This window comes from Schistocerca serialis, chromosome 1 (genome assembly GCF_023864345.2).
Source record: "Schistocerca serialis cubense isolate TAMUIC-IGC-003099 chromosome 1, iqSchSeri2.2, whole genome shotgun sequence".
NCBI lineage: Eukaryota > Metazoa > Arthropoda > Insecta > Orthoptera > Acrididae > Schistocerca > Schistocerca serialis.
The window spans coordinates 673,803,568-673,830,403 of NC_064638.1; the positions used below are offsets into that span (position 1 = coordinate 673,803,568).

A 26,836-nucleotide genomic window follows, 5' to 3' on the forward strand; every position below is an offset into this window, starting at 1 on the left:
CTTTCCGACAGCACCATTTCCTTTTCTTGCTACATGTTATTAGTTTTACATTTGTCTGATTTTCCTTTTTCTTTTTTCATTACTGTTACATGTGCTGTGCTTGTTAACTCATTAATGCTAAGTGACCTGTTGTACAGTTTCTTTACGTCTTCCTTGATTTCAAGCAAAAGACCAATATCGTCTGTCTAGTGTGTATTTGCTTTCCATTTCTGTCATGTATTTGCTTCATGGTTCCTCTGAAATAATCACGGAAAATGATCAACAACTTTTCTTACACCAAGCAAGATGTTTTAGTGATTATGCAGGAGAAACGGAGCAGAAATACCTTTCAGGTCAACCAGATTTAGATATTCACCAGTGTTGCTAAATCACTTCAGGCAGATTCATGGATACTTCCTTTGAAGAGGCTGTGTCCAATATCTTGTCCTATCCTCATCCAATTCCAGTCTGGGATTGACACTGATATGAAATTGAACTCTAAATTTTGCTTCCAGTTGTATTATTGCCACTTAGATACTGGAAATCATTCACACTGATTATCTTTTTAATTACTGCTTTTTTTTTTATCTAATTGTGAGTATTTTAAACATGAAATTCATTGACCCATTTTGACAGTGTTTGGTGATTTTGTTTAGAGATCTTAAGTGGCTTCCATAGAGTGAAGTGAGTATAATTCAAAATATAAAGTACAAACTCAAATGTGAACAGATAGTAAGTATCGTTTCATTGAGTGAATACACTGACTCCAGACACTGTACTGACTGCACATTTTGATGTGTCAGACTTGGTATTGGAGATCTATAAATGCAAGTGCAGTATATCAGTACCGTAGGTGTGAGTACTGTCATGAAAACTCATTGGAAAAAGTTGAGTGAATGTGCTCCGCACAGTTTAGCTTTCTGTCAGAGATTTTACACTTGTTAGCATGTAGGTAGTTTGTTCTGTGAAATTTCAAGAGAACTGCTGAATGTTGTGAGGGTAAGAGATTTTCCAGATATTTTGTAACCAAAGTTTGGAAATAAATAATTTTGTTAAGAGTGGTAGTGAAAGCTCATACTAATTTTGAATATAAATGAACAAGCCTAATTAGTACAATTGTATGCATTTTTGTTATCCAGGAAAATAATTCAGAATATAAAGTTTTAATTATTATGTAAGAAGATTTATTAGGGGACAAGTCTTGTTTTGTGTATTTTATTATGTGCATGGTCTTTGTGCCATTCCAAGATGGGCAAAATACTCAAAGGCAGCAAAGAGTGTTCTGCACCAGCTATTCTGTCAAGGGATACCCGTGACCAGACATTTATATCAGTAATGTATATATGTATGTATTGGAAAAACGCTGGTTATTTGTTACTCAGAAGGTCTCCTGTAACAAGATGCTTATCACATAATATGTTTTGTATGTAAAGGCACAGTAAAAGCCTTAAAAGAACAGAGTTACCAAGCCCTGGTTTTTAGTAAAAATTAAGTTATTCTACAGCTAAGAAGAATATTAACAAGTCAGGGGTTCACAGACTACTTAGAGCTGTAGATCACAATGAGGTAACTTATCCTCACAATGTCTGTTACTTGTTGCCACAATATTTTGATGCAGAATCTTCTGGCCTCTTCAGGTGAATACTGGTGAAAATACACGAAGATCCTCTATTTAAGTCCCCTCTGACACATTTGGAGTGCATATAATATAGCACATGCTCTAATGGTGCATATCACTTTGAGTGTCCTCATTGGGGGAAGCTCACTTAATCTATATCAGGTCAGCCTAAGGTTGTAATTCTAGTTATGTCATGATGATGATGAGTCCCAAAAGTTCAATTTATGGACCACAACTTTCCTGTCACTATAGTTTAAATGACCAGATGAAATACTGTATTATTCAGTAGCAGATTTACTGGCTTGGAGCAGTCTAGCACACCTCTGTTGCTTCACAATACATTGCTGAATGGAGTGTGTAGTTTGTTCTGTTTAAGATTTACTGCACTCACACTGAATCCTCCTGCCATGCTCAGCACTGCATTGTGTTTGATGGATTCCAGAAGTGCTGAGATTTTTCTGAGGGCTAAAGAATTCTGTCACTGAGAAATTTTGTACTCTGTGTAAGAGACAGGTACACTGAAATAATTTGCAACAAGTTACTGTCACCCAGCAGTCCTTTCAAAATGTAATGGAAAGTATCTGGGAAGCTTTAAATCCACTCCCAGGGTGAGGTGCCATGGTGGTACTTGAAAAAGGTGACAAAATATTTGGTCAAGGTGATTCAAATGTGATAAAATATTTTAAAAAGGTGGTTAAAAGGCGACACATTATTTCAATAAACAGGTATGGCCCAAATGAATTGTTTTCATTTTGGATAGTTCTTACCAAAAAAGGCAGTGAAGACCATACTAAATTTCTCCATTATGATCCTGGAGGGGAAACACTCATTTTTTTTTTTTTTTTTTTTTTTTTTTTTTTTTTTTTTTTTTCTTCTTCTTCTTCTTCATACAAAGTTATTAATATATGCAGGTATGCAGGTAATTGGGTATTGGTAATTTGGTGAAGGTAATTGTAATTCCCAAATAAAATCTACATAACATATTTACATCTAACAACATTTTGCACATCAGTATTGAAAAAATATCGATAAAATATTTTTGGGTTACTGTTTCTTTGGAATCTTACCCAAAAAAGAAGTAATTTTAGTAAATTTTCTTTTCTCAGGATTTTTCTGAATGATTTCTGCCTCCCTTTCTTACACTCTTTGTTCTACTTTCATGATCCATGCATCCTCAAACCTACTCTGGGCCAATTTCGTTGCCTATAAATAATTTTTTTCAACTGCTTTCTTCAGGTTAGCTGAAGCCTGAGAGAGAAGTTCTTTTGCATCCTGAGATAGTTGGTGTCCTTTTATCTTTTCTTTCAGAGCAGCTGTCTCATAGTCAATTTTTTCATGTTATTCATTTTTTAAGCTTCTCTTCAAAATGCCTTTGGTTTTGTATCTCTTTTTGGTCTTTTGTCTCACTCGAGTTTTCTTTTACTTTCACATTCTTCCTTACAAGTAGTATAATTTACATGTGCTTGCTGTCCATACATAATGAACTGTGAGTCAGTGGGCACACAAAGAAAATGTGGGTATTGTTTCAAAGCATCCCTCACAATCATAACACTGTTTAGAAATCTTTGTCATTGCTGCCTTGTCTTCTCTTAATTTGTGCTCCAAAATGAAATATTTTCTATGTCATTGAAAACAAGCTATTAAAGTTTGCAAGCTTTCAGAGCCAGTGGCTCCTTTCCTGGCAGAAGATTTGAAGAGGAAGGAGGAGGGGCGAAAGAAAAGGACTAGTGAGGTATAGTAAAAAGAGTGGCGTGTGGAAAAGTTTCTCAGAATGCCAGGTTAGGTCAGACTTACCAGACAGGGTGAGAAGGAAAGACTGGTTGTCAGGGACTGCACCGGATGAGATTTGAAAATGTGAGAGGCTAAAGGTGGAAGATAGGGTAATACGCCAGACAAAGATTACTGCTAAAACATCATGCACAAGTTGATAAGAGTGGAAAGCTAAGTACACTGTATGTGATAGAGGTGGGAGTGGGATGGTGAAAAATAGACAGGTAAGAAAATGAAAGATGTAGAAAACGAAAAGCAAGAGAAGAAAGCAATAGCTACCATGAAGAAATGCCACGATTGAAGAAATTATTAAGGCCAGATGGGTGGCGAAAACCGACATGTAGCACCAGTTCCCACTTGTGGAGTTCTGAAAAACTAGTGTCTGGGGCAAGAATCCAGATGGCACATGTGGTGAAAGAGGCACCGAAGTCACAACTGTCATGTTGTAAAGCATGCTGTGCAATGGGATGTTGTGTGATGCCAGTATACAGTCTCTACTTATGCCCATTCATCCTAAGCGATAACTTGGTTGTAGCCTTGCCGATGTAAAAGGCCAAACACCATTTACATAACAGCTGGTATGCTACATGTCTTTGTGTCCACATTTCCATAGGGCCTGAGAAGCCTGATCAACTTATGGAACACTTTCATTTGAAGGCATTTTTTAAAGCACTCACAATGGCATTGTCGGATTTGGACTGAGCTGTAGCAGAATTCTCATTGGAAAAAATAATATTGAATACCATCTCACTGTTCCAAAATCCTGTTGGCTGAATGTCCTAAAGCATGCCAACATATGGTTGTATGCCTCAATAACTTGAGATGTGGAACGTTAAACTTGGACTGAATTTCTTCACATTTTTCCCAGCTAACAGGCCAACCATCAAAACAATGGTAAATACTTACCAGAAATATGAATATTTCTTCACATAAACTGTGTGAAGCATTTGCATAGGTATTATACATTGTATGAACGTTGCAGGTTCCGATTTTTATAAGTTGCCTGCCCCAAGTCTCCTGGACATCACTATCTAATAGCCTAAATACTTCAGTTCATCAGTCATTAGGTATCTCATTTTCGTAGATGAAACTGGAAAAAATGTTAGAAATACTATCAGAGGATGTTTTGAAGAAAACATTATAAATATCATTTGAGAAATCGATAAAGTAGTTGTAAATCAGTAATTTCATTGTCTAAATAGATTCAGCGCTGGCAAAACTATCCGTGGTACTTAACATGAATATTGTTAGTGCGTGTACTGAACATGAATGTTGTGTCTGATCTGAAAGTTCTAAATGCAACTTTTGTGGTCCACATTTAATTTAAAAGTTACACTTATGTTTTCTTGAAAGGAAGTTGTTAAAAATTGCCTGAAAACCCTTGCCTCGTACAGTATAGAGCAAGAACACACATTGCAAAATAGTTCACTTTCACTAACTTTTCTCCCCATGCAGAGACTTTACTTTTCGAACTATCTGTCGTTTCAAGCCATTCACTAAGGAATTTATATTTTACCCCATCTTGAAAAGTTTATTTTCAAAATTGAACAAGTATCGCAGCAGCAATCTCATTATGAATCCGGGGAGAAAAAAAAAAAAAAAAAATGTAAGCAGTTGTAATAGAGGATCATTTGACACAAATAACAGTTGTGAACAATATAAAATAATGCCGAAAAATTAAAAAGGAACAATCTATCTTCAATTTCAGAGGCCCCTCAGGTTAGATTTTGTCATCTTCCATTAATTAATCATTCCAGAAAGTTAAATGAGTGAATATGAATACAGAAACTTGTAAATGAAGGAAAATAACTAATTTCCTTCCTAAAAGGAAAGAAAAGGTTGAAAAAGGTGTCAAATATTTTAAAAGATGACAATAGGTGACAGTGTAGAAAAAGGAGACTGAAGGTGAGAAAGATGACTGACTCCTCACCCTACACTCATTTTTTGTATGAACAAAGAAATTTACTCGTTAGGAGCATTCAGATCTGAGCATTCTGAATAAACTAATAATTTGATATTTGTGCCATTATTGCAGGGAACTTTTGTTGCAACATAGTGATCATAGTGACAGTTTTCTGTTGTGAAGTTATAGTACTCTGTTTTCTTGGTTTGATGATGACGTTACTTTCCTCTGTGAAAGCATAAAAGAATTGCAGAACATGTTGAATTGAATAAACAGTCTACAGAGCACAGAATAAATGAGAGAGAGAGAGAGAGAGAGAGAGAGAGAGAGAGAGAGAGAGCAGCAGCAGTAAACTGGGAATAGCAAAATCGTATCATCATAATTGGAGACCATATTGCAGACAAAGTGAAGGAATTCTGCCATCTTGAAAGCAAAATAACACATGACTGATGAATCAAGGCATATATAAGATACATACAGTAGGGAGAAAGAGATCATCCCTCACCAACAGAAGTTAACTTGTATGAAATCAGACTTTGTGATGATATTTTTGAGACTGTAAATCTGGAACACAGAATTGTATGTAAGTGAAACAGCACTTGTCAGAAAACCAGGAAAGAAGAGAAAAGAGGCATTTGGGATTGTGGTATTACTGAAGGATGTTGAAAATTAAGTGTACTGTTAAGACACAGTAAATTAGGTGGTACTCAGCAGAGAATTGTCAAGGAAACGAATATGTTGAAAACACTTACAAGAATTAGGGACAGGGTGATAGAACATACGTTAAAATGTAAAGGAAGACTGTCCATGGTTTTATAGTGAGCGACAAAGGACAAAGAATTCAGGGATGACTAAGTTTTGAATATATACAGCACTCCATCTTCTATCCTACTCTGCCCATAGACAGAAGAAAACAGTGTACAATAACCCACATTAGTGGCAACTTAGAGACCAACGAAATAAAACAGGCAGTTCAGGAAGTAAGTGATAGCAGACATCATAAAGTGAATGAATAACTAAAACAAGTCCAAAGCATAGTAAAGTTGTCTTAAGCATATGAAACAACCCAGAGAGCAATCCAAATCAGGAAAGGTCAAAACTCGACTATCGAATGGTGCATAACTAAAAGCATCAGTAACTAATAAGAGACTGGCCTGCAGTATTTATCGGTGAACACTTGTCAGAGGGTGGTTCCTCATCATGTTTGCTGTGGAGGCTGTGCCTCTCACATGCACAAGCCGCATCTGTCTCCTGGAGCCTGAGTATCTCTAACGTGTTCTCTCTGTTCATACTTGGGCTATACAGAGAATCTGAATCACCGCTGGATACTAAACCCCTCCTCGGCCTATGCCAATTTTGTTGAGGAAGAAGGAGAACTGCAGGAATCCCACTCAAAGGCTGCTGTGGTAGGCCCTCATTATCAACTGGGGTGGGTAGCAGCACTATCTGTGGAAGTCCTGACTGAATTATGGGGTCCAGGACACAACTTGGATCCACCTGTAGGGGATTAGGGGTTGGTCTCCATGGACACCACAGGTCTATAATGTTCAACCTCCACCAATGGTGAGGGTAGGGGTTTACCAGGGGTGTGTGTGGGAGCCAGAAGCAGCATAGGGAGAAAAGGTGTTTGACTTCATTTACTTGTCATTTTTGACTTCTTGTTGATGCCTAATATGAGGTGGAGCTTGTACCAGTAAGAGGCAGTCTGGTGGGATGGCTTGTCCCTGGAGTAGTTGAGGATGATGGAATGCCCAGTTGCTGATGGAGGCGAAAGAAGGTATGGTGTGTCAGACAGGGTGCACTCCATTGCTGGACCAGCTGCTCCTGGCTGGCCTCAGCCTTGGACATCTGTCTCCCCCTATTGCTAATAACAATGCCTTGGGTGCACCCAGGGTTACGGCCAAAAGTATGAGCCCAGTTGGGGAGACCACATAGACGAGGATGGTGGGTCCACTGAGTTGGGTGCAACACATCAAATAGGGTGCATAGTTGACACCCATGTAGAATTTTGGCTAGGATGTGTCCATTCACAGAGAGTTAGTGAGTGCTTCACTGGAGTCGGCTGTTGTCAGTAGTTGCACATCTGCATCTTGAATGTCCTGACCATCCACACGGCTTTCGAATTAGATGCAGGATGGAAAGGGGCAGTGGTCAGGTACTCAATTCTATTGTGCCGACAAATATCATGAAACACAAATGCTGTGAACTGAGGGCTGTTGCGAGAAACCAGGGTGGAAAGTGCCCCTTCTATTGCAGATATGATGGACAGGGCATGGAAGTAGCTGCCACAGTAGTTGTAGCTGTCCTTGCGATGGAAAGTTAGAGGGGGCATCAACAACAAGCAACCACAGTGCTTCCTGGAATGGGCCAGCAAAATCAATATGCACTCTATGCCAGAGATGGTCAGGGCATGATCGTAGGTCAAAATGCTGTGCTGAGGCTGACTGGTTGTTGGGGCAGACCTGCCAGTTCCAGATGGATGTGTTCAAAAGGCAGCTTCAACTGCAGGCCAATACATGTTATGCTGTGCTGTTGCCTTCATTTCCCAGTGTCCAATGTGTAGGAGCTCCATCAATATGTGGGGGGCATGATCTGGGAGGAACTACCACTGGCATTCAGCATTATCTGTAGCCAACAAATTACCCCCTCAGTGACATTAAGCATGTGCCACAAGGAAAAATAGGAGTGCCATTCCAGGTCTGTCTCCTTAGGCAAATGTTCTAGTCAGCCCCACCTTAACAGCAAGCAATACCTTGTACAGGAGCAGATGACGGTCAGTTTCTGCCGCTACTTCATGCGCTGTACTCAAAAATTTGTAAAGGATAAGTCACTGATTTGCATCTAAGGCAAAACGCAATGCCTCAAGCCTATGAAGTTTGGCATCCAGGTTGCACGGCAATCAGGAAAGTGCGTCAGCATTGGAGAGCTGCGAGGTGGGTGATAATGAATCTCACAGGTATAGTTACTTAGGAGCAATGTCCATTATCACAGGTGGTGCACCATTTCATTAGTAATTTTTGAGTAAGGGCAGAATAATGAAATAAGGGACTTGTGATTGGCCAGATGAAACTGGCACAATAAAGATACACATGAAACTTCCAGACACGATATATGTGATAGCCAACACTTCTCAATTTGCAAATAATTTATATGTGCAGCATTTAATGTTTTAGATGCAAATGCGGTGATCTGTTGTTTGCCACTAGCATATTTTGGGACAGCATGCCACCAATGCCACAATCTGATGCATCAATGTCGAGCATTAAGCTTGTATCTTGATTTGGGCATCACTAAACAAGGAGCCTACCAAAGGCACTTTTAAGTTGCATGAAAGTCTTCTGGCACTCATGTGACCGCGTAGACTTAACACTTTTTCTACACAATTGGTTGACTGGGATGGGAAACATGGGCCGCATCCATAATAGTTTACTTTGTTGAGGAATAGCTGTAGTTCCTTTAGGTTCTTAGGAGTCAGTACGTTAGTGATTGGATCAAATGATCTTGTGTGGGTATGAGCCCATCACTACTTAATATAGGTCCTAAGTACGTGATACTTGGCTCGAAGAAGCTACATTTGTCGAGGCAACAATGCGGACCTTAGGCTTGGGATCGCTCAAACTTCATCTGTAGATTGTGTAGGTGCTTCTCCCACATGGACCCGGTAAGTAACAAAACATAAAATTATTAACGCAGTTGGGGATATCTTTGAAATACACTACTGGCCATTAAAATTGCTACACCATGAAGATGATGTGCTACAGATGCGAAATTTAACCGACAGGAAAAAGATGCTGTGATATGCAAATGATTAGCTTTTCAGAACATTCACACAAAGTTGGCGCCGGTGGCGACACCTAAAATGTGCTGACAGGAGGAAAGTTTCCAACCGATTTCTCATGCACAAACAGCAGTTGACTGGCGTTGCCTGGTGAAACATTGTTGTGATGCTTTGTGTAAGGAGGAGAAATGCGTACCATCACGTTTCCGACCTTGATAAAGGTCGGGTTGTTGCGTATCATGAGTGCGGTTTATCATATCGTGACATTGCTGCTCGCGTCGGTTGAGATCCAATGACTGTTAGCAGAATATGGAATCGGTGGGTTCAGCAGGGTAATACGGAATGCCTTGCTGGATCCCAACAGCCTCGTATTACTAGCAGTCGAGATGACAGGCATCTTATCCACATGGCCGTAACGGACCGTGCAGCCACGTCTCAATCCCTGAGTCAACAGATGGGGACATTTGCAAGACAACAACCATCTGCACGAACAGTTTGATAATGTTTGCAGCAGAATGGACTATCAGCTCGGAAACCAAGGCTGCAGTTACCCTTGATGCTGCATCACAGACAGTAGCACCTGCGATGTAGTGCTCAACGACAAACCTGGGCGCACAAATGGCAAAACATCAGTTTTTCGGATGAATCCAGGTTCTGTTTACAGCATCATGATGGTCGCATCCGTTTTGGCAACATCGCAGTGAACGCACATTGGAAGCATCTATTTGTCATTGCCATACTGGCGTATCATCCAGCGTGATGGTATGGGGTGTCATTGGTTACACGTATTGGTCACCTCTTGTTCGCATTGACGGCACTTTGAACAGTGGACGTTACATTTCAGATGTGTTACGACTCGTGGCTCTACCCTTCATTCGATCCCTGCGAAACCCTACATTTCAGCAGGATAATGCACGACTGCATGTTGCAGGTCCTGTACGGGCCTTTCTGGATACAGAAAATGTTCGACTGCTGCCCTGGCCAGCACATTCTCCAGATCTCTCACCAATTGAAAGTGTCTGGTCAATGGTGGCCAAGCATCTGGCTCGTCACAATATGCCAGTCACTACTCTTGATGAATGGTGATATTGTGTTGAAGCTGCATGGGCAGCTGTACCTGTACGTGCCATCCAAGCTGTGTTTGACTCAATGCCCAGGCGTATCAAGGCTGTTATTATCGCCAGAGTTGATTGTTCTGGGTACTGATTTCTCAGGATCTATGCACCCAAATTGCATGAAAATGTAATCACATGTCAGTTCTAGTATAATATATTTGTCCAATGAATACCCGTTTATCATCTGCATTTCTTCTTGGTGTAGCAATTTTAATGGCCAGTAGTGTATCACGAGAGCACTTGCAACTCCAAATGACAATCTGTTATAATGATTGATGCTGAATGGTATATTAATCTCTAAAAGCTGTTTCATCTGATCATCTACAGGCAACTGAAAGTAGGCATCAGTGAGATCTGTCTTCAAAAAATAATGGCCCTAGTCAATTTAACCAATAATTCCTCCGGTCAAGGAAGTGGATACAAATTAACACTTACTTGGGCATTAATGGTAATCTTAAATCACCACAAATGTGAAGTGATCCAATAGGTTTCTTAACCATGAACTGGGGCTTAGCCTGCTGGCTAGATGATACTATGGTTATAACACCCAAACTGTGCAACATGTCTAGTTCTGCTTTAACTTGTGTATGTGTGGCGGAAGGTACTGGGTGAGCTCTGCAAAACCGACACTGCCAATTGCTTTAAGGATATGTGGACCTGGAACCCTGTTGCACAACCTAATGTAGGTTCAAACAGCTGCTTAAATTGTGCACACAGTGTATTAAGTTTTGTAAATGGGATCACATTTGAAATTGGATTTACCTGGTCCTGAATTTGAAAACCAAAAAGTGAAATAGTGTGTAAACTAAAAATGTTAGTTGTAATCCAAGACTTGTCTAAAAGCAAGGTCAGTTGAAGTGCTATATTTTTATACTTAACATGGACGATGAAATGACCTCGCAAAGGATCAGCTGGTCATTGTACATCACTCCTTCACACTGAAGAGACTGTAGCTGTGGGTAGCCAGTGCACTAGTAAGTGTCTCCATTAATCAGAGGCATGGTTGCACCTGTGCCCAACTGAAAAACTGCTGTCACCCCATTAATGACCAGTTGCAACAAGAGAAGCTACACACCTCCTCCTGCTGCCATGGGCACTACCAAGATAACATGTAGCATGCTGATCGCCAATGCTGTTGATGCTTGGTGGCCAAGGCAGGCATTTGCTAGGTGTTCTGGTTTGTGGCATACAAAACAGATGATATCCTGAAAGGACAGTGATGCCTTTGATGGTGTGGCCTCCAATCTGGACATGATTTGACGGCACAGACTTTCTGCCCTTTGATGATAATGGGGTGGAAAATCCTGCATAAGCATCTGCTCATTTTGAGACACACAAATGGCTGACAAACCATTTACATTTGAGTGCATCTATCAATGACGAGGGTGGAGGATTGATAGCTACTGTACTAACTACTACTGAATCCCATGTTGTCAGATTACTGGATGAACTGGTGCTTGGTAAATCAGATGATGACATTGATGGGAAGTCACCGGATGGTCGTAGATCACAGTGGCGAATAATACTACTGACAAAGTTAAAACCAGAGGAGTCGTAGCATATACACTCCTGGAAATTGAAATAAGAACACCGTGAATTCATTGTCCCAGGAAGGGGAAACTTTATTGACACATTCCTGGGGTCAGATACATCACATGATCACACTGACAGACCCACAGGCACATAGACAAAGGCAACAGAGCATGCACAATGTCTGCACTAGTACAGTGTATATCCACCTTTCGCAGCAATGCAGGCTGCTATTCTCCCATGGAGACGATCGTAGAGATGCTGGATGTAGTCCTGTGGAACGGCTTGCCATGCCATTTCCACCTGGCGCCTCAGTTGGACCAGCGTTCGTGCTGGACGTGCAGATCGCGTGAGACGACGCTTCATCCAGTCCCAAACATGCTCAATGGGGGACAGATCCGGAGATCTTGCTGGCCAGGGTAGTTGACTTACACCTTCTAGAGCACGTTGGGTGGCACGGGATACATGCGGACGTGCATTGTCCTGTTGGAACAGCAAGTTCCCTTGCCGGTCTAGGAATGGTAGAACGATGGGTTCGATGACGGTTTGGATGTACCGTGCACTATTCAGTGTCCCCTCGACGATCACCAGTGGTGTACGGCCAGTGTAGGAGATCGCTCCCCACACCATGATGCCGGGTGTTGGCCCTGTGTGCCTCGGTCGTATGCAGTCCTGATTGTGGCGCTCACCTGCACGGCGCCAAACACGCATACGACCATCATTGGCACGAAGGCAGAAGCGACTCTCATCGCTGAAGACGACACGTCTCCATTCGTCCCTCCATTCACGCCTGTCGCGACACCACTGGAGGCGGGCTGCACGATGTTGGGGCGTGAGCGGAAGACGGCCTAACGGTGTGCGGGACCGTAGCCCAGCTTCATGGAGACAGTTGCGAATGGTCCTCGCCGATACCCCAGGAGCAACAGTGTCCCTAATTTGCTGGGAAGTGGCGGTGCGGTCCCCTACGGCACTGCGTAGGATCCTACGGTCTTGGCGTGCATCCGTGCGTCGCTGCGGTCCGGTCCCAGGTCGACGGGCACGTGCACCTTCCGCCGACCACTGGCGACAACATCGATGTACTGTGGAGACCTCACGCCCCACGTGTTGAGCAATTTGGCGGTACGTCCACCCGGCCTCCCGCATGCCCACTATACGCCCTCGCTCAAAGTCCGTCAACTGCACATACGGTTCACGTCCACGCTGTCGCGGCATGCTACCAGTGTTAAAGACTGCGATGGAGCTCCGTATGCCACGGCAAACTGGCTGACACTGACGGCGGCGGTGCACAAATGCTGCGCAGCTAGCGCCATTCGATGGCCAACACCGCGGTTCCTGGTGTGTCCGCTGTGCCGTGCGTGTGATCATTGCTTGTACAGCCCTCTCGCAGTGTCCGGAGCAAGTATGGTGGGTCTGACACACCGGTGTCAATGTGTTCTTTTTTCCATTTCCAGGAGTGTAGTATGCACTGATGCAGTTACTTCATTAGCTATGGCAATTTTTAACATCACTCAAGTCGGGATCATGCTACTAAAGCCAACCCAGCGAGGAGGCACAGTGGTTAGCACACTGTACTCGCACAGGCAAATGCCGGGATGGTTCCTTTCAAAGGGCACGGCCGACTTCCTTCCCCGTCCTTCCCTAATCCGATGAGACCGATGACCTCGCTGTCTGGTCTCCTTCCCCGAAACAACCAACCAACACTGTACTCGCATTCAGGAGGTTGACGATTCTAACCTTCATCTGGCCATCCTGAAGGTTTTCCGTGATTTCCTTAAATCGCTTCAAGCAAAGGACAGGAAGGTTCCTTCAAAAGGGCACAGCCGACTTCCTTCCCCTCTGTTCCCTAATCCGATGGGACCAAAGACCTCACTATGTGGTTCCCTCCCCTAAATCAACCAGCCAATTTCTAAAGCCTTTGCTGTAATTTCTCGATCAGGAACAAGATGGACAAAAATATCACAGATAAAGGGATGTTGGTTCGCATATGACGTGCCACACTCTCTGCAAGAAAAACCACACTTGCGAGCCAAGCCTTGTGAGTCAGCCCCACGCAGCATAGGTGTGCTTACATTGCTTAACATATTGATTAAACTTGAACCTAGTAGTGATGATGTGAGTTTAGTGACCATAGAAATGAATCAGAAGATCACAAACATTAGAAAAAGTCAAATTACTAGAATAAAAGAGTGGGCATATTTTTTGCACCACTTTGTGCTGTTTACTACTAGAAGACAGTGAGAGCACACAGTGACACTCAGGGTCAGCTATTTAACTTGACTTGACTTGACTTGACTTGACTTGCAGTGAATGACAGAATGATGTAAATAGACCTCCCACCTCTTGTCTACCTCATTGAAACAAGCGAGATGCCGATGAGGAGGTGAGCAAACTGCAACTGCTAACTGTTGTTGGTTGTACAGGAGCTACAACAGCTCTGTCTGCTGTTCCTAGTGGAATTTGTACTGTCTTCCTTGCTAATGCTCTTATTGCAGTTGTTGCTCTGAAGGTAAATCACAGTGGAGATTGCAAAGCAAATGAATAACCAAACCAAGTCCTGAATGCGGCAAAGTCATCTTGTGTGTATTCAACAATCCAGAAAGCAATTCAAATCACATATGTAAAGCAGGCGAAGTCAAATGACACATAACTGAATGTTTCAGTGACTGGTGAGACACTAGCTAGCAATAGCCAGGCTGTGGTATTTAGCAGTACACACGTCAGATGGCAGTGCAATTTGTTGGACTGAAGTACTCAGTGCCCTTCTCATACTCATGAGACTTCTTTGGGATCACCTATGGTGTCAGTTGCATCTCAGCTCAGTTCATCCAAAATTCAAGCAACAACTGTCCACCATGTTTCAGGAAGTATGGGTCCAATATCATTGTTCATTAATCAAGACTTAGTGCTAAGTCTGTCCTGAAGATTGAAGTCAGCTACAATACCAAAAAGGGGCAACACGTTGTATTTCATTCATGTCTGGCATGTTGCAAATGAATAGCAATAGATAACTGAAGTTTTTTGGTCATATAGAGCAAATATTTTTCAGGAAAAGTCAAACAGTGGAAAATCCAGGATAGCATAATGACAATATTATGAAAATGACAGTTTCACTCATCATATTGCGGAGATGCTGAGTCACTGATAGGCACAGCAGAAAGACCCTCAAACAAAGCTTTCAGTCAAATAGGCCTTCATGTGTGTGTGTGTGTGTGTGTGTGTGTGTGTGTGTGTGTGTGTGTGTGTGTGTGTGTGTGTGTGTCTTGTCTTATTCTGATGAAGGCCTGTTTGGCCAAAAGCTCTGTTTGACAAGTCTTCTTGTTGTGTCTACCTGTGACTCAGAATCTCCACTATATGGTGAGTAGCAACTATCTTTTTCATAATATTGGCATATTTTTCAAGTGTAGTCATGTATTGGCTATAACTCTGAAGAAACAGGAAATATTCAAAATCATAGATAGAATCATTTGGATCGATGGTAGAAATAAGTTTAATGTGGAATGAATTTTCAGTTCTACAGTGGAGTGTGTGCTAAAGTGCTGGTAGAATTAAGGATATTAGGGTGGTTTGTGAGTCATGATAGTTGAGTCTGTAGATAATTTTCCCTCAAAAGGCCAAGGTTTTGGATTTGTGTCTCGATCTGACACACAGTTGTAATCTGCCTGAAAGTTTCAAGGATAATCTGCATAGAGATTTAAAGAGACTTGCTTTGGTCCAGAAATGTGTATATCATTCAGGAACACACATTTCAATAACTGGCCAGCAGCCATTAAAAGTTTAGCTTCTAATAAACTTTACTTTAAGAGGAACCTAAAGTATTTACAATTTGTGAAATACTCGGGGCAAGATTTTCCAGCAATCAAAGACTATTTTATTCACTTTACAGATCACAAGAATTAAGTACTTGTTGGTAGCCAACTTGTACTCCCATGACAAATTTCTTAGTAGAACAGATTGATGCATATATTATTATTAATAATATCACATAATTTGTATTACACAAAATCTGGCTTCTGCACGTCTTCAGTGCATGTGTACAATAGCCCAAGAATTGTTATACATCCACATGTTCAGTGACAAGTTTGTTATTACCTTTTAATGAAAATTTGCTTAAATTTTTTTACTTATTCCTCTTCAGTTAGACTCAAATAACTTAGGATCTGAAGAAGGAACATTATCATATGTCTCTTTTGTTTGAAGATGTATATTATGTATTCTTCAAACAATTGAAAATACAGGATGGTGTAACACAATGCAATAGAGAGTGAAATAGAATAGCCTGCTCCTTACAAAATAGAGATGTGGGGCAGCAGACAGGCACATTTGAAGTATATTTAAAAGTAGACTAAGGTATTGGACAATGTCCTTCCTCAGACTTAGAACAAACACACACACACACACACACACACACACACACACACACAGAGAGAGAGAGAGAGAGAGAGAGAGAGAGAGAGAGAGAGAGAGAGAGAGAGAGGGGGGGGGGGGGGGCCTCTATCATCTCCAGCACAGGTGAGCATTGACCTCATTTGGGGATAGTAGTGGGAGGTACAGGCATAGGGTGGGGAGGCTGACGGATAGCAGGGTAGGTGTGGGGGAAGATACTGTAGTGCAGCAGAGGATTGTGCGGGGAGGTGGTGGCTACAGGATGCTGGGCTGTTAAGTGTGTCTGGAGGCTGTGCAGTTGCTATTTCTGCAGACAAACAGCTCGTTAGTTGTCATGCCTCTGTAAAATGCTGCACTGTGTTTGCATCTAAATTGATAGACCACATGCCTGGTGTCACAGGTTGCTCTGCCTTCTCCTATCCCATCAAACACAGGGCCACTTGTCTACCAGCTTAACTGCAAACATTGTGGTATGGTACACAGGTATGCCCACTATCCACATGAATGGCCACTGCTAAATTGTGACCAAGAGACAGCTCGACTGCCCTCTTGCTGAGTATGCCACTCAACACTGTGTGCTGTACTTTGACAACTAATTCACAACCTGCACCACCTGGATTCTTCTCACGAACACCATCTTTTCTGAATTGTGCATGTGAGAACTCTCCCTAGAACATATCCTTCAACGCCATAACCATCCTGCCCTCAACCTGCACTAGTCCCTGTCCCCATTTGCCTCTATACCCTCTCCTGCTCTCATTCCTGCTTGCTATCCCTCCAGCACACCTGCATAGCCTTTTCCATTCTCTGCTTCTCCCCTTTTCCATTTTTCCCCCAAGTGCAGCCTCCTGATTGTCTCCTAACAGTCCAAGACACTTCACCACCATATCCTGCACACTCCTGCAGGCAGCACTATAGCATCTTCCCCCAACCCTACTGTGCCCTCCCTCTCCCCCCCCCCCCCCCCCCTCCTTTTTCTCTCTATAGCTCTTCTGTGCTCCACAGTCCATCCCAGCCGGGATTGCTGCCCATTGCATTTGGACCTCAGTGCCTGAGGACGACAGTGGCCGTATGTGTGTGTGTGTGTGTGTGTGTGTGTGTGTGTGTGTGTGTGTGTGTGTGTGTGTGGTGTTTTTTTTCTACATCTAAGAAGAATTTGATCCAAATAGCTTAGTCTACTTTTAAATGTACTTTAAATGTGTTTGCGTGCTGCTAAGTGCTTCCTCTTTGTGCTATTCTATTCTATATAATTGTTAGTATGTATTCTTGTTCTAAGACAAATTCTTTATTTTTGAGGATCCCTCACTAATGATCCACAGAACATAAAGTATATGTAATCAGATCTAATCTCTGATTCTAGATCCAACATCACAGTTCTGTTTCCACCTTAGTATAGGATGCCTTTAAAATAATTGTGCTAGTCTCCTTCTGAAGTAAAGTTAGTGAATCTGTTTTACATAAGAATATAGACATCATGTGGAACAGCATGTTAAATAGATAATGATATCTCCATATGTTTGTTGCAGGTTGTGATAGACACTATGTTCCTTTGTGTTTGTGAGGATGAGAGGATAAATCCTGAAGGTGGCCACTGGCAAACATCAAGTATTGCCAGAAGAGAAACTCGCGGAACTGAATTGCAGCCAATGGCAACACAATAAAACCATTAATTGATGCATGTTTGTTCTATATGAGGAAGGAGAGGATCTGAACAACTTAATTTTCAGTTACTGTCCTCAAGAACTTTTTGCTGTAGCAATAATTCTATTATATATTATTCTGCATTCACCTTTTTGCAGGCAGCAAATGACTTTTTTATGGTTTATCATAAGAGGTGGAGAAAACTATTACCTTTTAGGTTGTTGTTATTTAGTGATAAAAGTATCACCATTTTGTATATTGTTGCAACAAAGATATTTTTATGGAGTTAATGTTTCTGTTGGCATATTGGGAGGGGGGGAGGGGGGGGGGAAACAAGTGCTATAAATCATTCAGAGCTCATGTAATAAATAATTTTTACTCTTTGTGGAAGGTCTGAATTACTGTAATAATTGTTGTAAAAGAAGAGCACCCATAAACCAAAATCAGGAAACAAAGGACAGCTTCTTACTGTGTATAAGGATCACAACATAATTAAATAAAAACAGATGTAAACCCTGAATCTTGAAGTTGTGGGGATAAAAATGCTTAATTTAGTAATGAAGGGGGACTGAGAAAGGTAATCGAATGTTAAAGTTCCCAAAACCCATACTCAGTGAACACATTAACAGACAAGAGTGCAAATAATGAAGCAGGAAAGCAAGAGAAAATCCTGGATAAAACACCAGACAGCAAATCAGAAGTCTAGAATCTCATCTGTTGTCATATATTGTCACTTTTTTGCTCTATTTATTGTTTCTTCCTATGCTGCTCTTTTCTATTATTTTTTTCATACCTTCTGAAGGAACAGTTTCCAGTTCCAAAACTTCAAGATTCAGTATTTATGCAGAAGAATAAGGCCTCATTGTGGTATTTTATCTTCTTGACTATTGAAGCATACCTTGAACAAATACCATAATAGCGCAAGAAGAACAAAAACTGTGGTTTCTATTCTGATGGACTTCATTGTTTTTAGTTTTTTAGTTGGTCATTTGTGCAAATGTTATGATCTCAGGGTGATTGAATGCATGGATTATTTTCTAGCGAGATACATGTCCAGTAAATATTCCTGGAACTGTACGAGCAAAATGTATGTAGTTTAAAAATTCAAACTGATGAGCCAGCACATTTATAAAACTGTGGAAACAGTGCTCACCAATACTGTGTAAGAGTTACATAGTGAGTTCTGGAACTCCAACAAAAGTTGTGAAATAGCTGTAGCCATCATTTCAAAGCCAATCACAGCTTTTAATATGTTGCGTAACATGAATATTCATGTCTTATAAGCAAGAGTGTAAAATATTTATTGTACTTTAATGTTTATTGCACATACAGACTTGATACTCTTGGGTACACCTGGCATAAAACAAACTTCTATATTCAAAGAAAATGGCAAAAATTTTAAAAAATGTCAAGTTTTCATGCAGCAACATGTGTTCAGTAGTTCATAATAAGACTCACTATTTACATAACAAATGTGCCTTGCACTCAGTCATTTTTAGGCCTATAGTTTCAGTTGTATCTGACTGAAAAAATTCCTTTCATATTTCGTTTTTTTTTCCGATGGTCGCACTAAAGAGTTGTTTGTGTCATCTGTTCATAACAAATCTTTACTGCTCATGTTAATTAACATAGATACAGTATGGCTAATGAGGTACTCATCTTTCCCTCACAACGTACAATGTACATTATCATATTTTTCTTCATTTTTCCTTTAGAATCTACGGCCTGCAGTGCTAAAGTAAAATTACTAGCAACTGATTATCATAGAAAAATTTCAAGACAAAAGCTAATGGTTATTTTATACCTTCTTTTCACAGTTAGACTTTGTACACATACCAAATAATTTAGTCTCTGCATGCCACTATACAGTGCATGGCATAGGATACTCTGTATTGGTATTCATTTTGGCTTAATTTCTCAAAGTTCTTGTCACATGCACTTACTCCCTATTTTCAAAATATCTTTGAAAATTTGGTGAGAGTGTCTGATGCATAGAAACATGCAACAGGAAATAATATTTGCACTATCTTTTGAGCTCTTGCTCTTTCCCTAGCAAAAGTACATGCATTCACACACACATTCTTACACACAACCACACAGACAGCTAAACTCACACACACATAGCTGCAGTGAGACTGTTAATTGTCCAATTGAGAGCATTTGTCTGGGTAGATGGAGGCGGGACAGTGATAAGACAAAGATGCACAAGATGAGGAGAGAGTAATGGGATAGTGTGAGGTAGGTCCTTTGACAGATGACTCAGAAGGTGCACACTAAGGTGAAAGTTGTTCAAATGGTAGAGCAAATATGAAATTTAGAGAGAGTGGCAACAGGAGGGGGGGCGGGGGGGTGCACATGAAGGGGGAGACAGGGAGAGAAAGAATTCCATCCAGGAATTTCCATTATTGTTAGAGAGAATATGTGTTACGTTTGCCCATATTTACACTAGTAATAGACAATAACTGATTGTATATTCTTAGGGAAACTGAAACCACAATTTTGGGATACGTTGCCTCTCAAGCTGTCTGAACTTGTGGCAAGTGCTTGAAGTCAATGTGACATTCTATTTCCTGTTATGAAAAGTGACATGCAGAAATAATTCTGGAGGAAAATATGTCCATTAGAATGAATGTGATATAAGTACAGGTATAAAATTAGACAGTAAAAATTTACAAGGATGTCTTATTTCTTTTTGGATATATGCATTGAATTTGGCATTAACCTATAAATTTGTATATAGTCTTGTCTATATAGATATTTGCACAAGGAAATATGATATGGTTTGCTGTGTGTGTGTGTGTGTGTGTGTGTGTGTGTGTGTGTGTGTGTGTGTGTGTGTGTGTAGTCTTCTGCGCTTAACGTATATCGATTTAATGCTGCCTACGGTTATAATTTTTATATGGGAGGTCATCATAGGCATTGTATGAAATGAGTTCTTTCCCACTAATGCCTACACACACACACACACACACACACACACACACACACACACACACACTGCCAGACTTCCAGAGGCTGCATCTAAAGTGCTAATTACATTGTTTCCTCACTGATTAAGCAAGATGTTCCTAAAAGTTGCAGATTCTGAAGCATGGCAAACCTCCTTCTTTAGTGTTCAACCCTGATATTGCTTTGCAGCAGTAAGCCATTCTACTCTTCTGTCTACCCTCCTTTTCATTGCCACATACGTAGTACTTCCCACAACATCCATAATCTGCTGCATATATGATATCCCTGTTTCTCCCTCATGATTCTTTCCCTCAGTAGCTCCTTCTGCTATTGTTACAATTATGTTATTGTGTCTTAAAATGTTTCCTTTGACTTTATCTCTGCATGTTGGGCTGTGTGTGCAAATGCCAAACCTAAGAAAAACCTATTCATGCTTGAAAATCACAAATTATATGCTCACATATACGTGAATATAATACAGATATGTATACGGTGTTATCACTATTTTTCACAACTCCACTTTGTGAATCCATGTAAATAGCAGAGAGATTTTTTAATCAAGTCATTGGTGCTTCTGTCTAGCATGTGAGTCAGCTACAAACATACTCTTCATTGAATGTAGATATTTGTAAATCATTGTTGGTGCTTTAATATAAATCGCATTATTAAAAACAGCACACCACTGTTTGTGTAGTTTTCCTATATAATAAAAATAATAAATTGTGAGAATAAATGGGAGAATTGTGAAGTGCTTGTCGTATTGTACTGAGATAAATTACTGCATTTTTCATTAGTAGGTTGAAAGGTACTGTTGTCAGTATATGTGCCTTTCTAATTTGTGACAAAATGTGTTTCTTTGTAGTAGGGCATACGTGGTGCTGTTTAGAATACGCCATTGTTTTTCTTTAAAGTGAACCACATACCTATTCCACTAAAATTGTGTGTTTGTAAAACTGTTAGGTTTTTTTAATTATTATTTAGAAAATATTTTGTGTGTAGAACAGACAAAATAGAGAGGATCTGGTATATATGTTTGTATATAAATCATGATTGATTGGTATATGGATTATTTCCAGCCCAGATTAATATGTCACAGGTAACCTCTTGTTTCAGCAACTTTAAATATGTTATGAATTTTTGAGGATCATTTATTTCAACAGAATTGTGCTTTGTTAAAGGAATACACACAACATTCTCCTACAGTAAGAAGTTTTTCTTGTAATGAATTAGAATGTACTGTACTCTTGATGGTCTTTTTTAGTGTAGAATTGTTTATCATTTCATCTTTGCTATTATTCATTGTGTGTTTTTCTCCTTTGGAAAATTTTACAACCTGGTTTGTATTTGCAGGTGACATTTTTCATAAATAAACTCGAAAGCAAAGATTATAGCACAGGTCTTGTGTGTAGTTTGTAGAGATACTTGTTTCTATAAAATGCAAATTCTTTGTAGTTTCAAGTAAAATGAGCATTCTGGTGTATACATGGACAATACACACATATGTACCAGAACTGACAATATTCTTCAACTTTATTTTCCTTTGGAGTCTTAGGAAATTGAGATTAGCGAGTTTCCTCTAATGTTTGATTGGGGTGAATGTTGAGTGGAAGAGGGGCGGAGTAGAAGATTTTGAAAAATGGGAGGAGGGAGGGACCTCAGAAGGGAAATTACAATCAGAGACAAAGTAAGGAGGTAAAAAGAAACACCATAAAGAAGTGAATACACAGATAAAGGAAAAATTACTTTAATACCTGCCTTTTTTGTATTATAATTCCATTTGTTTTAATTCTTCCATGTTGGCAGCCTTTTGTCTCTCTCCCTCTCTCTTGTCACTTATGCAGATAATAATCATTATTCCTTTTGGCTTATTGCAGTTTGTACCTTTATCTTCTCTCCCATTCCACAACTCACTCCATCTCACTCTATACGGAGTATTTTAAAACAGGTGCAGAGTGGCTTTGTAAGAGCATTCCCTGTAAAGAAATATTAATGTTTGAACATTGTGTCTGTAAGTTGCTTTACAATTATTAAAGGTATATTGAATCCGTCTTTTAAACTATTTCACAATACTTTTTTATGTTGCCATACTCATTTCATTTTATCCATTTAAAACAATATCAGTGGTATAAAATGAAATATATTTTCAATATTGGTTAGCTTTTAGAAATAAAGGCAACTTGTTGCAAAAGATATAATAGTGTCCAATTTTATTGACAGAAACAGACAAAAATGCAGTAGTTAAAAATCACACTAATACATCTTTTGTAACATACTATTTTTAAATCCAGAGGCAAACCAAAATTGTAAATATGTTTGCTTCCAGATTGCTGATGGTTAAAGTGAATGAAATTAATTACTTGTGGTAAAATTAATGCACATCTTTTGGTAACTGCAAAGACAGATGTCAGATACTGTTAACAAATGTTTGATTTATGTGGAAAATAGAAAGCTAAAATTCTGGCATGTGTGTCTGTAAATTATTTATAGCTTTAGTTAGGGTCAGATGTAGTCTACCTATGATGCAGTGGTGTATATTCTACAGTTTGTATTACTTTGTTATGAAAGCGCTATTTTTTAAACATTTGCTTTATAAAAAAATCTAAGATTATAATTTTATAGACTTATAATTCCTTTTAACTTGAACCACAGAAAGTGAACTGAATTGAATGAATTAGTGCAGCTATATGTGAAACTTTTTTCTATTAACATGTCCATGTAATTGTGTTTGTTGTGAATATCGTCTATGGTTAACTAATAAAACTGGAAAAGCTTTATAATATAAGTGCACTGATGTAAGATATAAACACGTTTAAAACTGATAGTATTTAAAAGAAGAAGAAGAGTACAATAAGCTCAGATGCAAAACTAGCCTGCATAAAACATATATTTTTATATTCATATTGACAGCAGTTGTAGCCTCCGGTGACAATGACCTGGGAAATTGTTCTCAAGTAAACAAACTAAATATTGGCAATAGGAAGCAGCTTATTAACCAGTATATTGAAATCTTTTACTAATACAAATTCACTGTTATAAATCAGTTTTGATATGTAAATTTACATATTTACAGATGTTTTGTATGTGTAATGCTTATTCATCATGTATTGTTTTTAAAAAAGAATCAGGAAGTTGTATTAGCACATATTTGTGCCATATATCTAGCTTCTTATGACAAAATGGTTTTTATGTTTTTTGTGAAATTTGTAATTTTTAAATGTTCTATTTGTATTGATGGTTTATCTGAAGGATAGATCAATGTATTGTGTCTTGTAATACTGTCATTTAAGACTGTAAACAAGTATATTAAACAATGCAATTTTTCTTAAGGGTTTTGTCATTTTTATTATTTTGGTTTCTGACAGGCTCTTTAATAATCAACATCCTTTACAAACATATAAGTTGAATACATAAGCCACTGTAGTGTTCCTTGGGCTTTTTGACTTCATGTGCACCAATGCATCAACTGCTGTAAGAACACAAGAAAACTCCACAAAGCTGATGATATTTCTTTTTAAGAGCAATGATATAATATAAATCATAGTACACTCCTGGAAATGAAAAAAAGAACACATTGACACCGGTGTGTCAGACCCACCATACTTGCTCCGGACACTGCAAGAGGGCTGTACAAGCAATGATCACACGCACGGCACAGCGGACACACCAGGAACCGCGGTGTTGGCCGTCGAATGGCGCTAGCTGCGCAGCATTTGTGCACCGCCGCCGTCAGTGTCAGCCAGTTTTCCGTGGCATACGGAGCTCCATCACAGTCTTTAACACTGGTAGCATGCCGCGACAGCGTGGACGTGAACCGTATGTGCAGTTGACGGACTTTGAGCGAGGGCGTATAGTGGGCATGCGGGAGGCCGGGTGGACGTACCGCCAAATTGCTCAACACGTGGGGCGTGAGGTCTCCACAGTACATCGATGTTGTCGCCAGTGGTCGGCGGAAGGTGCACGTGCCCGTCGACCTGGGACCGGACCGCAGCGACGCACGGATGCACGCCAAGACCGTAGGATCCTACGCAGTGCCGTAGGGGACCGCACCGCCACTTCCCAGCAAATTAGGGACACTGTTGCTCCTGGGGTATCGGTGAGGACCATTCGCAACCGTCTCCATGAAGCTGGGCTACGGTCCCGCACACCGTTAGGCCGTCTTCCGCTCACGCCCCAACATCGTGCAGCCCGCCTCCAGTGGTGTCGCGACAGGCGTGAATGGAGGGACGAATGGAGACGTGTCGTCTTCAGCGATGAGAGTCGCTTCTGCCTTGGTGCCAATGATGGTCGTATGCGTGTTTGGCGCCGTGCAGGTGAGCGCCACAATCAGGACTGCATACGACCGAGGCACACAGGGCCAACACCCGGCACCATGGTGTGGGGAGCGATCTCCTACACTGGCCGTACACCACTGGTGATCGTTGAGGGGACACTGAATAGTGCACGGTACATCCAAACCGTCATCGGACCCATCGTTCTACCATTCCTAGACCGGCAAGGGAACTTGCTGTTCCAACAGGACAATGCACGTCCGCATGTATCCCGTGCCACCCAACGTGCTCTAGAAGGTGTAAGTCAACTACCCTGGCCAGCAAGATCTCTGGATCTGTCCCCCATTGAGCATGTTTGGGACTGGATGAAGCGTCGTCTCACGCGGTCTGCACGTCCAGCACGAACACTGGTCCAACTGAGGCGCCAGGTGGAAATGGCATGGCAAGCCGTTCCACAGGACTACATCCAGCATCTCTACGATCGTCTCCATGGGAGAATATCAGCCTGTATTGCTGCGAAACGTGGATATACACTGTACTAGTGCCGACATTGTGTATGCTCTGTTGCCTGTGTCTATGTGCCCGTGGTTCTGTCAGTGTGATCATGTGATGTATCTGACCCCAGGAATGTGTCAATAAAGTTTCCCCTTCCTGGGTCAATGAATTCACGGTGTTCTTATTTCAATTTCCAGGAGTGTATTTTTCACTTTTACTAGACTCTCTTGACTGTTGCATCATATATTATGATCATTCAATGATGATATACCTTAACATGGGATGTATCACTGAGTAATACATGTCTTCTTTATGTCCAATATTTTCCACTTTGATCAGTTTTTAATTATTTTCATGTTCAGGAATGCAAATTAATTAAAACTGTTGAAAAAAAAAAGAAAGTCCCCACAGTATCCTCTAAAATTTTTCCCCATAAATTGTTTCACATTTATTAAGTGTATGAAGCATATGTAACTTTACTACTGATGTGACATAATATTAATGGACTGCTTCTGTCTACAAGGTACATCCCATTTTGCTAGTTATTGGGGTTTCTTCCCAATTCATTCACGTATGGTGTGCAGAAAGAATTATAGTTTTAATGCCTCTGGGCATGCTGTAATTAATCTAATTTTGTCCCTATGATCTGTATCTGAGCAATACACATGGGGTTGTAGCATATTCTTTGTCATCGTTTAAACAAACAGGCCAAGCACATGTGAGCAGTCATGCTGCCATTCTCTGCCTACGTTCTGTATCCCTTGTTACACCTATTTGTTATGGGTTCCACATACTAGTAAGATTCAAAACACAACTGTAGATTCACATCGACTACAGATCGTGATTGCAATGCTTTAGACTTTGTCTCTCTTATTATTATAATAAAGTGCATCATTGGCTGTAAGTTTCACTCAAGGAGTTCCAATGTCTCACATCCATTTCCTTGGATGTATCTCCATGGTAAAACATTTCATTTGTGTGAGGGTCTAATCAATGTCAAACGTCATTGCTGATGTGCCACAAGGGCCACCATTGGAGACAATTTTCTGCACTCTTAAAATGGCCTGTATGCCAATTGCAGACTGCAAGCTGCTCGCACTGTATGCAGACTAGGTAGTCTTTACACAGAGTGTGAATACCTAGCAAATTGGCCAATATCATCAATATCAGTTATACAAATAACCCTCTCAGTGTCGCCACAGATAAAAGCACATTATCAGCAGGCAGAATTTCTTGGTTAACCTACAATCCTCACACATCCAAGGAAATCCAGTGTGTTGTAGCAGAATTTCTCGGTACCTGCTGAATGCATTGGAAACTTGGTTAATGTAACACTAGCACACAGAGAAACTGCAGTGAAAGGCAGCTATACCAGCTGGTAATCCCTCTATAAATGTACAGTCCCAG

General features: G+C 40.5%; 1 protein-coding gene across 1 annotated transcript in view; it reads left to right on the plus strand.

Moving 5' to 3' along the window:
- LOC126480094 (choline transporter-like 1) overlaps positions 1 to 20,040 on the plus strand; it is a 186,459-nt gene extending 166,419 nt beyond the window's left edge. The window contains exon 15 of the mRNA XM_050103838.1: positions 17,603 to 20,040. Coding sequence (XP_049959795.1) covers positions 17,603 to 17,737 — 135 coding nt within the window. The 3' untranslated portion in view covers positions 17,738 to 20,040. The remainder of the gene's footprint in view (positions 1 to 17,602) is intronic.
- Positions 20,041 to 26,836: the final 6,796 nt, after the last annotated feature.